The sequence below is a fragment of the Phytophthora infestans genome, genomic scaffold (genome assembly GCF_000142945.1).
Source record: "Phytophthora infestans T30-4 supercont1.41 genomic scaffold, whole genome shotgun sequence".
In the NCBI taxonomy this organism is placed as follows: Eukaryota; Oomycota; class Peronosporomycetes; order Peronosporales; family Peronosporaceae; genus Phytophthora; species Phytophthora infestans.
Genome location: NW_003303718.1, coordinates 428321 through 445184, shown reverse-complemented (window position 1 = coordinate 445184; position 16864 = coordinate 428321). Strand labels below are relative to the sequence as shown.

Below are 16864 nucleotides of genomic sequence, written 5' to 3'. Positions count from 1 at the left end.
CCGATGCGAATCGGCGGGTGACAACTCCCTCGCGTTCATCCCAGAATGACTTCGTCAAGATGGAGACGTCTACGTATTCTGGTGCCGGTGAAAACCGGCTCATGCTAAACCGGTGGTTCCGCGAGATCGACATCGCTATCGCCTCGCGACGCATCGAGGCGTCATCCGCCAAGATGAACTTCCTCCTCTCCCGGTTGACCGGGAAGGCCAAAGAATGGGCCCTTTGCGAAGCTGGGCTGTCGACCCCGAGGCTTTCCCGACTCTGGAAACTCTCAGAGCGACTTGCGCCTCGCGTTCGAGCCCCCGCAAGATGAGTCTCGCGTTCGCGCAGAGCTCTTCGCTCTTCGGCAAGGGAAAATCTCCATGCGTGATTACGTCCAGAAGACGCGACAACTGGCGTCATGCATCGTGACCAAGCCAATCGACATGGCCTTGCAAGTCCACGTATTCGTGTTCGGCATGCGCGAGGGTATGATCCGCTACTGCCTCACCAGTGCTGATCCCTCCTCTCTCGAGGAGGCATTTGCACGCGCGATTCGCGAGGATTACATAATCGCTGCATCGTACGTCGCAGCCATACCTGCGGAAGCCCGAGAGTCTACTCCCGAGCCCATGGAGATCGACGCCATCAACGCGTCGAGCGAGCGACGCCGCGGGTCCTACCGCGGTAGCGCTGCGCGAAGCAATCGCTCCCTCATTTGCTTCCGCTGTGGGAAGAAAGATCACCGCGCGGAGGAGTGCCGCGCGCCAGCTCCCGTCTTCGCTCACGCCGATGCGGAACATTCCTCGGTCGCTCATTCAAAAAACGACCAGGACCAGTAGGTGCGGGGCGCCCTACTGGCTTTAACGAAGGACCGGGCCCTCCGGTGGCAGCCCAACCTTCGAGCCCTCCCGTGCTCCAAGCACACACCAATGCCACCACTACGCCGGGCGACTCGAGACTGATCATCGTCCTCCCCCACGTCACCGGTGCCCGGCGACCACTGCGCGCGCTCCTTGACTCAAAAAGCGACCAACAACCTTTTTTGCGCGGGGTGTTTGTCGGTACTACCCAAGAACGTCCGCGTCCTGAAGGGTCCGGGCGAGATCTAAGTCAAACTCGCAGATGGTAAGGCTCGCCGCGTTGTGCGGCGTGACGTGTCCTTGTCGTACACGTTCGACGGCTTCCGTAGCAAGGACGACTTCTTGGTGATCGAGATGAACTATGCGTTTGACTGCATCCTGGGCATTCCTTGACTTGCGCGATATCAGCCAGAAATTTACTGGCTGGCCATTTCGGTCAAGCGTCGACGTGGATTCGACGTGAGCGAGGTCTTCACACACCTCTTGGTGGCGCCAAGAGACTGGCCCCACGTCACAGTCGTGAACAAAACAGCAACGGCGCAGGTAGTGCACAGAGCGAGCGATGGCCCTCCCTGCATGGCTTGTGCTACGTTGTTGGACGAAGAGCCCTCGCGGTGTCGCGAGGTAGATGATGAAGTGGTCGAGCAGAGGCTCCCACAGTACAAGACGGTGGTCGAGCAGGGGCTTCCACAACACGAGATGGTGGTCGAGCAGGGGCTCCCACAACACGAGACGGTGGTCGAGCTGGGTCTCCCACACAACGAGACGGCGGTAGAGCAGAGGTTCCCGCCAAACGATTCGGCGGTCGAGCAGATTAGGCTCCCGTCAAACGATGCTGCGGCTGAGCAGGGGCCCCCGCGTGTTCCCGGCCCGGTCGAGTACGGTCTCCCGCGCCTAGAGGAAGGTGATGCATCGTCAAGTAGCAGTGAGTCAGACTCGAGCGTGAGCTCGAGGAAGCCGAAGAAGAAGTCGAAGAGACGACGCCTGAAACTTCGTCAAGACTCCACGACCAGCGATAGCCCGCCGATGGAATCGGTCAGCGCGCTCGAGTACGTGGAAGGAGGCCCGAGTCGGTCGCGCACTATAGCAGTCGCGAGTTTGCCGCGCGAAGCGGCGGCGATCACACGCCTTCCAGGCTTAATATGGAAGAACTTTCTTCTGGACCTCAAAGCTGGAGACGTCGAGCAAGTATGCTAGGTCACCGAGGCAGTCTCGGTGGATGAGTCAGCAAATGTAGTCGCAACGGATAGTGAACGTTCACGTCCGCTAGGTGCTGAGCCTAAGTCTGCTCGAGAGAAACGATTCCAAACGCAGTCCTGGGAGGCCTTGCGGGAGTCAGAGAATCCCGTATACGACACCGCCTGCGAGTACGCCGACGTCTTCCCGGATGAGATCCCCGCCGAGCTACCGGCGGATCGTGAAGTTCAGCACGAGATTGACCTCGCGCCAGGTACGAAGTACTGCGTCGCCAGATAATGGCCACTTCCCCGTGATCAAGTGAAAGCGATCGATGATTTCTTCGAGGGCCGCCGAAAGGCGGGTCACGTGCGCGAGAGTACCTCTCCGCATTCCAGTCCAACGTTCTGTGTGAAGAAAGCTACAGGGGTATGGCGCATTGCTCACGCATTCAACAAATTGAATGATTCCACCATCCCCGCGCAGACTCCGAAACCTCGGAAGGACATAGTACTGGACTCCATGGCGGGCAGCATCTTCTACAGCGCCATCGACCTGACCGATGGATTCTATCAGATCCTGATGAGAGCATGTGATGTGCCTCTCACCGCCGTAAGTACACCGAGCGGGATGCTCTAGGAGTGGCTCGTGATGCCACAGGGTCTGAAGAACGCGCCTGCCACCTTCACGCATGGTCTCCCATGTGCTTCGTCCGCTCCGAGACTTCGCGCCGAGTTATTTCGACGACATCTTCGTGCACAGCCGCGCTGAGGGCAACCTCAGTGCCGTGGAAGTACATCTGAAACACCTGAGGCAAGTCTTCCAGGTGATGCGAGAGAACAAGCTCTACGCAAACCTGAAGAAATGTGTCTTCTGTGCACCGGAAATTCCGGTGTTGGGATGCTACGTGAGCAAGAACGGTGTGCACGCGGATCCCGAGAGGATATCGTCTATCTGTGCTTGGTCAACGCCGACAAGCCCCACTGAGTTGCGTCAGTGGCTTGGCATGGCCAATTACTTGCACAAGTACACGAAGAATTTCGCTGGGTTGATCCCGCCGCTGTCCTCGCTGCTGAAGAAGGACCTGATCGGGGAGTGGAAATCGGACCACCAAGCTGCATTCGACTCGGTGAACAAGAGCTTGGCGTCTGCGTCGATTCTGAAGCTTGCTGAGGACTCAAAGCCATTTCACGTCGTCTGCGACGCGAGCGATTTTGCCATCGGCTGTTTGCTGATGCAGTTCGATGATGACGAACACGAACGCGTTATCAGCTATCAGTCGCGACAGCTGAAGCCCGCCGAGAAGAACTACCCAGTCCATGACAAGGAGCTCCTGGCAATGCGGTACGCTCTGATCAAATTGCGAGTGTACTTGCTCGGTGAACAGTCGTTTGCGGTTTACACTGATCACGCATCGCTGCGGACAGCGATGAAGAGCCCTCACTTGTTGCAACGGATGGCCCGTTGGCTGTCCTTCTTCTCCGAGTACAATTTCGTTGTTCACTACAAGCCGAGTAAGAAATACCATTCTCGCCGACGCTCTGTCTCGGCGCCCGGACTACGATCCCCGTGAAGTGCTAGGACATCAGGTGGCTGATGAGGACGACGACGAATGTGCGGTCGGCGCGTCATCAGGCATCAACTTGACGTTGACCACGCCCACGCTTCCGCTGGGCGACGAGATTGCTACAGCGTACGATGATGACCCAATATACGATGCCATCATGAAGCACCTGCGTGCTCCTAGTAGTGACACGCTAAGTGCCCTGTCAAGGACCACGCGGAATCAGATCGATCGATATCGACTGAACGGCAATCTGCTCAAATACAGCATCGACAGGTTCGATGGATCTCGAGTCGTCGTCCAAAACGACGTTGATCTACGTGCGCGCATAATTCACGAGTATCATGACGCCCCGACTGGAGGACATCTCGGTCGCGAGAAGACGTACGCGGCTCTGTCGAGAGACTTCTATTGGCCGCACATGTACAAGTGGGTACGCAAGTGGGTCCGCACATGTGAAACTTGCCAGCGAGTCAAACCGTCTTCGACGTCTCAGGCCCCATTGCGCCCTCTTCCGGTCGCCACGGAAGCCTGGCGCTCTATTTCGATGGACTTCATCTTCGGTCTTCCGCCCGATACAGCCGGGCGCACGGGTGTACTTGTGTTTGCCGATCGTTTCAGCAAGCTGGTCCATCTCGTTCCGGTGACAGCCTCAATCACCGCGGAAGCGTCCGCGACCCACTTCGTCGACGTGATTTTTCGTCACCACGGTCTGCCGGAGTCCATCATCTCCGACCGCGACCCGCGGTTTACATCCGCGTTCTGGTCACGCCTTTTTGAGCTCTTGGGAACCGAATTGCTGATGTCGACTGCGGCACATCCGGAGACGGATGGACAAACTGAACGCGTCAACCGAGTCCTTGAAGACGTTCTCCGCAGCTACGCGACTTCGGACACGAGCTGGAGATCGCTCCTACCGCTAGCCGAGCTCGCACTCAACAGCGCCGAGCGCTCCTCGACGGGTATGACGCCATTCTTCGTGAACAGCGCTTGCCACCCACGTGTTCCGGCACTTCTCGCCGTGGGTCACCCGACGGATGCTGGCGGCTTCACCCTTGGTGGGGGAGAATCTCCTTCGGTCGACATGGATGCTGAAGCTGCGGTCAGCCCTGCGGACAGCGAGTCCGTGTCGTGGTCATCACCGGTACGTGAGCCGGTGTCTCAGCACGCACCGGTAGCCTCACCGGTGCCAACAGGCCTACCGGCGCACTGGACGCCAGGGTTATCTTCTAGTGTAGCCAGTGTGAACGCCTTGACTCGCTCTCCGTCCAAGCAGTCCATCGAGCCTCCTCGGCGTACTGCATCTCCGATAACGAGATGGACGTCGCAGAACTTGATCGATCCAGGCAGCAAGATTCGCGAGCAAGATGTTACCACGGCCAATTATACACCGAAACCATCGGTGCTTCCTGCCGATCGCTCGGCTGTTGCGAAATTCGTCATGCAAAGGCAATCAATCTCAAGGTTCGTCCGCGACGCAGTGCAGAACGCAGTGGACAAGCAAAAGGAACAAGCGGATAAGCACAGTCGCAAGAACGTGAATGTAGTCAAGATAGGAGATCGCGTTCTCCTATCGACCGAGGGAATCCGAACTTCTGCCGTAACCAACCTCGGCGCCAACAAACTTGCTCCACGCTTCATCGGTCCTTTTCGAGTAACTAAGGATGTGGGCGACGCCTACACCCTGGACATTCCGTCGTCACTTAGACTCCACCCGACGTTTTACGACTCAAGCGGTATTTCCCTGCAACGATTCCTGACCCAAACCGGCAGACGGAGAATGCGTCGGGCGACCAGCCCGACGAGCCTGACGCGCCAGAGACCCGTCCGTTCGCCAGGCACGATCTTCCGTCCGCTCAGCTCCAATCTAAGTGTCCAACGCACGGTTCGAAACAGTGTCCACCTCGCCCTGGACTTACAGGGCGTACGTCGTATCACCGTGAAGGCCCACCACCGATAATTAACTCGGTGGGTGACGTGCGCTGGATTGTGGAGCGTATAGTTGGGCACGACGATCCCCACACCTCAGCTGCTTAACGTAACGTCCGTAGTTATACTCTTCGCGCGGTCCCTACCGCGCGCCGCTATCTGGTACGTTGACTCGGTTATCCGCCGGAGCAGAATACGTGGGAGCCCCGCGCCAACCTCCTCCGGGACGTTCCGGACGCGGTCCACGAGTATGAGACCAAGCTGCTTGAGAGGAAGAATTCCGCGAGTCACTTCGCCGAGACCGTGAACGAGATCGAGAACGCTCACGCGAACGACCCGTACGAGGAGGCGACAACGACGCCGTGCTTCGACGCGTGCAACGTCGGCGCGAGCCGCGGCGAACACTGACACAGCTTGTCAGTGCAAGAATGAAAACACGAAACCACCGGCGGATTCTGGTGACACCAGTGGTGACAACGTGATGCTCACTTGGGTTGCTCAAGTGGTTGACTTCCGCCGACAGGTCTCATGCCTTCGAGATGTCCGAAGCCGCTTTGTTCTGACAGCGAAAACAACACTCGCGTGTGCGTGAGTGGATGCGTCTGGTGGGAATCGAACCCTGATGTCCTGACTGGAAGCTCCATGCATTGACCACTGCGCCACGAAGTCGGATTTGGGAGGTTCCTCGAGTCCGTGCTGCAAGTGCCTCAAGTTTGGAGTCTTCTAAGCTGCATGTGCGCTGAGCGCTTCGTCGATGTGTGTCTTGGGAGCCGAGAGGCGCAGTGCCGGTCCTCGCAGTACATACAGAGCTCGCGGCGCACCTGTCGACCCTGGGCTTGCCCTTGTTACCATCGCCAGCGACGCGCTGGCACCGCCGCCCTTCGCGCTGTCTCCGATGTCTCCGCTCGTCGGTTTTCGAGTTTTCTTCAAATGTTTCGTGCGCTTATGTTGCGTAAGTGCAACTTAGAGAGGAGGGTGATGTAATGGGCCAACTCCAATTACATAAGTAGGTAGATATTTATTTCGTAATTACACGAGTAGGTAAAGTGGCACACGGGTAGCGCGTGCCAAGGTGTCGTCATCAGATTGGTTAATAGTGAGGAGCTAGACTCACTTTTTGACCAATCAGGTGTAGACATGTGTATGAGTGGTTCACACGAGGCCAGGGGTAGCCGCCCTGGTCCTAAAGAAATCAGAGCGGAATTTGACACAAACCTAAGACTTGGTATTACTATTGCGAGCTTCCTCCACATTATAGTGTAAGCTAGTGACGGTATATCTTACCCCGTTACATGTATAATCATCGATAGAGGGACCAATACGGCCAGCAACCAGATTAGACAGAGTACAGCAAGGATGAGGGCTTTGGGCTGCGCTTGTGGTTCTAGACGTCAGCCAGCCGTGGGAAAGAAAAGGAGAGGGGGCTGCAGCTGTGAGCTTTGCGTTAAAAACAGCGCTCAGCGATTGGCGTGCCATCAAGCGCTCGTGTTGGGGCTGCTTGCCTGGACAAGAAGAGTTCGTTCAGTTCAATTTGCTCTCGCACAAAGTGATGACGAGCATCACAGTGCTTAGTGCGATTGTGAAATTCCGGATTGCTCGCCAGTGTTTTTGCGCTCTCATTATCCTCATGCATTTCGGTTGGTGCTTATCGCGAAACGTTAAGCTATTTCAGCAGGTGCCGAAGATGAACCATCTCTTGCACAAGCAGACTTAAAGCCGCATATTCGGCTTTGACCGTGTGCAAAGCAACCGGCTTCTCATTCTGACTACTCCACGAGACCAGACTACCTTAAACCTTCGTTGAGTAGCCGGCCACAGACTTCCTTTCATCCGTTCGATTGGCAAACTCAGCATCAGCATTTTCTTGTAGATGTCGGTCGAGCTGCTGGTCTGGCCACTGAGATCCACCGAGATGAATACATCAGTCAAATGTTTGTTTGATATACCGAAGGCCTCGTTTGGCCGCTCCCCAACGCAATAATCCAGTATTTTCCAGAAACGGACTGCATTCCGAGTTAAATCGGGTCGCGAGCCCAAGATCAACTACAGCATACTTCCAATCACTGACCGATAAGGCTTAGAGCTCATCCGCACCTTTTCATCTGTATTCGCAGCACACATGCTCTTTGTTAGCTTTAAGTCAGCTCATGAGGTTGTTGAGAAGCTGATGATCTTTGCTCACAACAAGCCTTTAATCAGATCCTCTAGCTTTTTACGGAATTGGGGTGCTACCTTCCGCACCCTCCGTGCAATCGGTTTTGCGTCGCCGACATCGATATCACATTTGACACCGCGTGCGGCTGGTGGTAGCGCATTACCTTTACCAATTAGCGGATGTCGACTTTCGTATATTTCTAACGTAATCGGTCCACTTTTACGGGCTCGTTCGCTCCCGGGTTCATCTGGATATCGCCAATCGTGACTTCCTCCGTGGTCAGTGGCACATCCGATATTACCGCCATACCTTCCCTTAGATCTTCGGCGTGCAGATCCCCACCTTCATGGTAAAATATCTGCTCATCCTCTGCCTTTGTCGGATCCACCTCCGGATTCAGCGGCTTCCCCTCTTCCCTTGGTCCATCTGCTTTTATGGCATCGGGTATTCTGGTATCCGAGGAAATGTCTTCTGGGTCAGCCTTGTATTCGGGTGTGCCTTCGTACGACGCCTCCGGTTTAACCAGTGCCGACACCCTCGGTGGGGATCCAGGCATTCCCTCCAATGGAGAGTTCGAGTTTAAAGCAGATTCGCAGGATCCAACGTATCGATTTCGATCACCTGTGATCCATCTTCCACAGATCCCTGGCTGCATGGGGACCTGCGATGGATGTCTCCAGTTGCCTCACGTCCAGCCTTCACCACTGGGATCCTAGTCCGAGGACCTCTCAGTAAGATATTTCGCGGAGTTGGATATGAAGGTCGGTCCACCAAAGGGCCGGTCGGCTCTGCCGGAACGTCCTCCTCCCCGAGGGATCTAGTTTTGGTAGTCGCTTCGTACGCTAGATTCTACCATTCTCAATAGCGACGAGATTCAACTGACACATATCCAGGTCGCCTAGGGATACCATCTCTTGCCAGCCATCGTCTAATTTCCTCATAGTGATCTAGTAATAGCCTCTTGTCACTGATATTTGTAATTTGGAGCTTCTGCGATTGACCAGGCCCCTGGGTCACTGTAGGTACCCTCTTCTCGCCTCGAGTGACCCACAGCTTCTCATGATCCACCCATTGCATTCGATCCGGCTGTACCCAGGTTTCCCCAGGATCAATCCAAGGCGTTTTGGCCGCCCTTAAGATCCTCATCTTTGTCGTCCGCTGAGCTAGATCCGCATTTCGTCTGGGAAGCACAATGTCTTATCTGCCAGATTAAACCTTACCCCGGCTGGTACCATGAAATCCATTTCAAGAATAGCGTCTTGACTAGCGAGATATCCGACCCAATTATTGACTTAATACACTATGCAACCAGCCAACGTGATCGTGATCCGAGTTCTCTCATTCGTACGGTAGACACCTTCCCCAATCCCAACGCAGTCTTGTATCCGGCTCCCATCGATATGACACCCAATCTTACGAGCAAAGCCGGTATCAAACATAGACGCCTCGGCACCACTATCTAAGAGCAGAATCGCTTTTTTCATTGTTGATTTTGCCTCCCACCTTGGCTTGTCGGAACCATTTTCCTGGGGCATGGTACTTCCAGTAGCCACGGGATTCCTCTGTCAGCTGATCCGTGGATCCAACATCCTCCGATTATCGGGATCCAGTGACCTGGCAAACGTTGGGTGGATCTGCGATGACCTCACCCTTGGTAGGCTCAAAGCATTAGCCATGTTGCTGCTTCCTTCAATTGCAGTGCGCTTCGCCCAGTTGTTGGTCCAGCGTCGAAGAGACCTCGGATCTGGCACTCATCCACCCGGTGTAAACAAAGAGGTCTTGGCAACTGACACTTCATGTAGATCACGTGTATTATCAACTGAATCTAGGAGCTTGCTACCTCGATCTAGCGACGTCTTGCTCACAATTGCGTAGTGCAATACGTAGAACGCTCGGTTCGTACCGGTTTCCATCCCGGCTAGCGTCTTAGTTTAGCATCTTCTCTGCCACCTCGGGCAGCATCCCTCTGTGTTTGGTTGGATCGAACCACTCGCTGATTTGGTTGTAGAACTCTTCCATCATACACTTGCCAGCATCGTGGATCTCGTCGCAACCCCGACACACGTAGAAACAGTGATCCAGGGATGGCCTTTCTTGACACACTTCTCCCAAACCAGATGTTTTCAACATCCGGCTTCCGTGTGCTTCCGAGATCCACACTGCGAGCACCGGATTTGTCCTGTCCCATCGCTAAGATATGGGGATCTGTAGATCCCAGGGTCCCCGTGTAGGAAATCCGCGGTCATGGGTTTATCTCCAGTCTTTGCCGTACAATCGTTGGGATTGGCGAGACAGACTCTGCGGTAATCCTCCCGGATCGGGGTCGGATCCATCAGATCCAAATTTAGTCTCTGAAATGGTCAACGCGTCGGTCTGGGGCCGTGGGTGTCGGAGCCTTTTGGCGATACTTGCCCGATACGACAGCTTCCTTCTTCTGGCGATGTTTCGCGCGATCCACTGCCCACAGTTCTTCGAGCTCGTCGGTATCTGGAAATCGTAGCAAGGTCAACCTGTCGGCCAGGTCGGCATCTCCCAAGGTTTCGATGAAATGATCCACATGCTCCCCTAATACATTGGATCTCCTATCCTTTTGGAAACCGCGTAGCAAGTCCGGCCACTTGTTCCGAGTGAATCTGTCCAGCTGCCGATACCAGTTGCTGGCTGGCCCGGCCAGCAAGTCTGCAAATGTCAGACATTTTTCTGCATCGGATGCTTGATCTCTCATGAGGGCTGACTTGACCTTGCTGATCCACGTTCGCGCTCAGTCTTCGTCTTGAACCTAGCCCGTGAACTCCTTCAGATCCGATATGGCTGAGATCTGTACTCTCTGCGTCATAGAGGATCCATCCCGGCTCCTGCAGTTGCTACCGCCGCTGGCGAGGGGGATGGGACATCCAAATCATCTAGGTCGAACTCATCATGGGAGTTGTCTCCTTCCACTGGCTCCATGTCGACGTCTCGTGCTCCATGGTCGTGGGGCTCTTGAGTCTGTGGCCTGGACATTCCTAAACCTTGCTCAAAACATAAAACGACTCATCGCGGCTTTGAAGTGCCGTTGTAAGGTGCCTGACGAGGTATTGGAGGGCATGGTCGCTGTAGTATGGTCTACCGTAGTCAAAGGATTCGTACGACCATTAACGCGAACGACAATCCAACTGGCTTCTAGCTGGATTTGGCTCGATCCTGACTGGATGGTATCAGATCGCGGGTATGGCGCTCTGGATTCCGTGTTCTCACACTTGGAGGCGCCTCCTGTCCCCGGATCCTTGCCCGCGTCTCCAGCATTGACGACCCGGAGGGATCTAAGGTCATGCGTCGCGGCTCGGACGACGTGTCTGACCCATCTTCGGCCGCGGATTCGTGGTTGGAGGATGCAGCTTGACTGATCCTCGGCGACGACACTGGATCCGTGGTCTGCGGCCTTTTCCCTAGCGATGGACTTGACTCTCACGAAGAGATCCCGCGTCGCCGATAATATCAGATCCAGATCGATCTCGAATATATCCTCCGCATCGAACGCACCAGCCACACTACCAGAATCCGTAATCAGACGTAATAGATCCTAAAACTGCCACCAATTTGTTCGACGTGCTCGTTGGTGCTCTCACTGGTTCCCTTGGAGCTTCGATCTGTCGTAGATTTAGGATTCGCATGACAGGATCTTGATCCAGGACGTCGCGTAAAGCTTGGTGGCGATATACAAACTCGACATCATTGTCGGGCCAGCTTGACCTGTCCAGCTTGGTCTTCTTCTTCCGACTCTGGAGCTTGCATTTTCTTCCGCGCAGTCTTACTCGTATCGGTCTTCTTTCTCATCTTTTCGACTAGCGGGCTTGGGTTTAGGTACGGTGCGATGAATCTGCAAATGCATACCGTTCCGTCTTCACTTTTTCTTGTTTTGTTAGCGGATATTGACTTGCGTCAAGATCCGCAGCCCCCCCTCCCCTGAGAGGGCCTGGGGAGGATAGAAAGGTTTCTCTTCCAGATCTGGATCCATCTCTCTTCCGTCGACAGAGTTCCTCCATAGACTTCGTCGATCCGCAAATCTTGCTTCATTCAGCAACGTCTTCGTCGATCCGACCTCCGATGACGCCTCTTCCTCTGGCTCGACCTTCACTTGAGCATCTTCTTGGGACTCACGGTGAAATCCCGAGTCATCAAAAGATCCGGGCACGCGCACCATTGTGGTGTAGCGGGATTAAAAAAAATCTGCGAGATTGCTCGATCCAACTTACCAACAGCGCCCAGACACCGACTTACGAAGGGGTCCCCGATGATCCGTGATCTGCTGAACTTTCCTCACCTTGTGTATCCGTCGGTAGGGCGGGATCTTGCTCTCTCGGCATCTTCCGAAGCGTTCACGTGGTGAAGCTTGAGTGTCTTGGCGAGATGTGGGGGTGGGGTGGAGCAGTTGTGGTAAGACCTTCACTCTGCGTCCGTAAATGTTTCTGGGTGCCAAGCAAATATTCGAGCTTGATGGATTCAGGTTCTAGATCTGGGATCTAGTCGTAGGGTTGCCTTATGGCTGTGTTCCCTTGCCTTTTGCGTTCCTTTGCGTCGTACTTGCCGCTTCCTACAGCGAAATCTTGATAATAGAAGTCGCTAGGTATTCCCGACCAAGTAAATCCGAGTAACGTTTTGGATCTGCACGTATAAGGAAAGCTCACTAGGTGGCAGGATCTGGCCAATATATTATCCAGTTATCACTACCCACACTAGATCTGCAATTCCGACCTCAGCTCGTACGGCCAATATCGCCCCGATTATTGAGGGCAATAAGGCACTTGCGTAACACAATGCAAATTCGAGTCCGATTCATAGTTAGGTCTAAACCTGTCTGGACTTCTACCTTCTATGTCTTTTACATGTTAAATCCCCTACCAGGCCCGGCTTCCCGCTCTTTCTCTCCTTGGTCCATTCTTCAGCTGTGTCAGCATCAGATCCACCGGATCCATGGCGTAATCATCACGAGGTCCCCAAATTAAGGGTATACTGTTCCGGATCCAAGGCACTTTAGCCCACATTACTGCAAGCGGATCTGAACCCTCCAATCATCCAACACTATATTACGAATGTCTGCGGTCGCCATCGCTTCACGAAAGCTCGAGATCCATTGGATCCACCACCCCTATACCATAGATTCTAGTCACTCTGTGTGGGATCCCCCCATCCATTGGATCCGGACTTGGGACAGTGGGATCCGGGATATCTAGTGGTGGATCTTGCCTTTTCATTCGTTGTTAATACCAGATACACCATCATATGGTGTCTACAATCCTTCCTCAATAGGACCCCCACTCGATCCAATCGCACATGGTGGATCCATATCCCTAGATGTAACCGGGCGAGGGTGGATCCGAGACTCCACTCGGTTGATTTCAATATACTGCCGCTTACCGTGTTTCGCTTGCCATTCTTCATACGCTTAGCCACTGATATCTCCCAGATCCATCGTCGGTTATCTTCTTATTTCCGATCCTCACAAGCCGACCCATATAGGATACGGATCCAGATACTTCCTCCTTGGACTACCAATTAGCGTGATCGCCCCACGTCATCTAGCTCATATAAACGTTCAGAGTAATAGTCTCGACTTTCGATCCACTTCACCGCGGGCTAATCCACTTCGTGCAGTATGGATCCACTTTGAGCAGTCTAGATCCACCCAAATCACCGGGCGCCGTCACTAATCCGTGATAATGACTCCTCGTCAGATCACATCTCGCATTTCTGAGAAAGCACTTCACCATAATATGCAACGACGTGTCAGCTCCAGCAACTTCTTCTAAGCCTTCACGCTTTCGCTTTTTCTGGCGACACAATTGCTGGTGACGGGCGGTCTTTTCGTTGCGTGTGAGAGTGCTAGCAATTTTTCTCTTGAACTCGCGCAATGTCGAGGGAAACGAAGTTGCCCGCTTCAAGGGAGCGTAATCATTTATTGTAGCCATGTCCAAAAGCCACGTGAATAGTGTCATGCGATTTTTCCGAATGCGATTCGGATCTGTAGAATGCGGCTGATCGGTACGGTCGGCATCATTCATAAATTGGCTGTACACAGCTATGATTGGTGGCGCCATGGATACCTTTCGGTGCAACACTCGGTCATTCGTCTGAATTGGATAGAGGGCGTGACAACATGTCACGGATTCCTCAGAAGTGCCGCTTAGCGTCCGTGCCGGCATTGTTGCCAGAAGAGCGTTACTATAGAAGAATACTGTATGTAGACAGCGTATCCAGCTCGATCAGCAAAAACTGTATTGGGCCGATGCTCTGTTTGACAGGATTTAGGCAAAGGCTTGTGAGCTTTCATATGAGCAGCTTCTTGTGTCTTCCAGTCAGGCTTCTGGTCGACCACCGCTACTAATTCCCACTTCCCACGCGCTGACACAGACATTCGCTCAATAGAATCCCCCACCGCCGCCTTATTCCACTTATCAAACAAAATAAGTCGTACAGCTCCAACTCGCCGCCTGAAAGCGTGATTCGCTTAGCGAACATGTGTCGCGTATAGAAGATGTCAGAAACCGTAAGTCTATAACCGCTTGGTGATCGAAGGACTCTCACTTGATGGTCCACCATGGCTAGCCACAAAGATGTTGCTAATTTAGCGCCCACTGCAATGATATCACGTCACAGTGTATTGTTGAGCGAAGTCCGAGGCGATGAAAACTGCTTACTATTGCTGCGCTGGTGTAGTTGGCTGTGTGTTGACGGACGCGTTGTCCCGTAGTGTATGAACGTAGAGTGAGTTCCAGTCAACCACAGCGTACAAACGTACTCCGTACTTGTCAGGTTTAGACGGCATGTACGTCCGTGCCATCGACCTCGCCTTAGTTGCAACTGCCATTTCATCAATGCTGCAAACTCCAGTAGGAATAGCAAACTCAGCGAATCGTAGGCGAGAGTTGACCTGCTGTGCCGCAATGGGTCATGGAAACGGTCGAGTGTGTGGTCGTCAGGAGCGTGAAGCTGCAACGCGGCTCCGATGTTTTGGCATCTCGTCCTTGACATGGTATTTATAAAGACCTCTTGGACAATAAATCGACTATCAGACCAATATTTTGCAATATCACTGAGTGGGCAAATATTCATCGCAATTCAAGACCCAATGCATTAAACTCACTCTCGTTTAGTTTGGGCTGGCCACGAGCAACAGGAACATCCTGCCCAGCTTCATTCATCTGCGCGTCGTCGTGCTGCTCAAGATGCGACTCGTCGTACATTAGTCTATCCCACTCGTCGACGAGTAAGTCCACTGAAATGTCCTCGATACAATATGCCTGATGTGTCTCGAGCTCTTCTCAATCTCCGGTAATATCACTGTCCATTGCTGCTGTGATCGATTGCGGTGAAAACTATTATGACAGTTATACTGTTTCAAGCGTCCAGATACGAAAAAAAAAACGGTGGCCTGGCTACCACGCGAAAGGGATCTGTACGGACCCCTATGGCGACCATCGATTGCCTATCGCGCAACCTGACACAGTTTTAACCAATCACCATCGATGTGTACTGTCTGTTAAATATCTGGGTGGACCCTTAGTTGAACCAGTAGCTAAAGGGTTAATAGTTCTCAGTTACTATTTCCGCTCCGTCCCGATGATATACTCCTCAGGCTTTTGCTTCGAGTGCTTCTGTAGCGAGCGAGTCATCTCCTGCATTATGGTGTCGCGCAATGTGTCGACGTTTGGTGAGATCCTTGTGTCGTGCCAGCTCAACTTGCAACATCTCCTTCTTACAGGCTATCAATCCCATGGATTGCTGGATTGCAAGCCAGGAGTCCCCCGCGATTATTAGTAAATTATCCTTCAGTCAGAAGCCGCCAAGACACCATTGTTCATGCCGGTATACTCGACGATGCTGACCGTGGTGGACGATCGGTACGCGCTCGCAGCGATCTTAATGTCCCAAATTGGAAGAGGCCACAGGATCCACGAGCAGCTTCCATATCCACCACACTTAGCTTTCTTCGCTGATCCATCGAAGGAAAGTACGAGTCCTGCGAGGTCGGCTGGGACCCGGGCGTACAGCGTTCTGGGTCCTTCCTGCATGTCGCTGAGTTCTTGGAGGGAAGTGCTAGATGCTTTATCAGCTCGTCGAGTCCGATGAACGGTGTGATCGACGCTTGGGGCAACTGGGCGAAGTCTACATCGCGCCCGCGTACCCCGCTTCACCTTCAAATCGTTGGGCTACAGTATCACTGCGGAGCTGGCTGCGCGGCCGTATAACGACTTAGACATCAACACCCATTCGAGCGTTGGAAAGCGGATGTAGACGTGAAGCGTCTTCCCTGCCAAGAGATTGTAGCACATTTTGAGTAGTTGTAACAGCGCAAACACTTCTTTTCAGCTGGAATGATGATAGCCGAGTTCGTTCTTCTTGAGCACGCGCACGTAGAAGCGGATTGGGTTATTGTCCCGGCCAAAAAGGCTCGGACGGAAAATAAAAAAAGTCAGGTGGCCCAAATGAATTTAATAATATCGCTTAGAGCTTACGACGTGATAATCCTCCTTTGTTAGATGCCTGTCTAAAGAAACCGCTCAAGCATGCAGCGCGTCTTACATAAGAGCGGTATAGTCTAGATTGAGCACGTAATTTATTATCTCAATCGCGAAAAGATGTAAGGTATGAGTCCTTACATACTTGACCTATCATACCTTAAGCTCAGCGCAAATTTAAGCCCTCAGCCTTCTCGACTATGCTAAGTGGTATGCTAGCTTCCTGTAGCGCCAGGTTTAAGCCAATACGGGGCTCTGCGATGAGAGCTATAGGCCGAGTCCATCGTCTATCGGTGACCACCGTGCTGTTGCTGTTACATGTCAAAAATATCATTGCAATAGTCGTACTACAGATGTATACTGTATTGCAGGCATAAATCAATTTGATTATCTCAGATCGAGCTGAACGACTGACTGGTTTATGCGATATTAAAGGAATTGTACCAGCTGTATCATGTTAACCATGATGGTAAAAAAACACGATGGGCGTCATTTATTGAAATTTATCCAAAATGATTGGGAATCTCCGGCTGCTATCCTGCTTAAGCCAATCGTAGAGACAGAAACGCTGTACGTGGCAGGCTATTAATTGCAAAGAATTCTGCAACAAATAGTGGGTCTTTTCGACAGCCAGAATGAAGGGGAAGGGCTTCGAATTTGCAAAAACCGACGTCAGATTCGGACTCAGCACCCATTTTT

At 53.1% G+C, this 16864-nt stretch overlaps 1 protein-coding gene across 1 annotated transcript; it reads right to left on the bottom strand.

Moving 5' to 3' along the window:
* Positions 1–14343: 14343 nt before the first annotated feature.
* PITG_16025 (uncharacterized protein) lies at positions 14344–14890 on the bottom strand (the record flags this gene model as incomplete). The annotated part of the gene is made up of 2 exons (XM_002897760.1): positions 14344–14507; positions 14791–14890. The coding sequence occupies 2 exons, from the start codon at positions 14888–14890 to the stop codon at positions 14344–14346; spliced, it is 264 nt and encodes an 87-aa protein (XP_002897806.1).
* Between the last annotated feature and the right edge of the window lie 1974 nt (positions 14891–16864).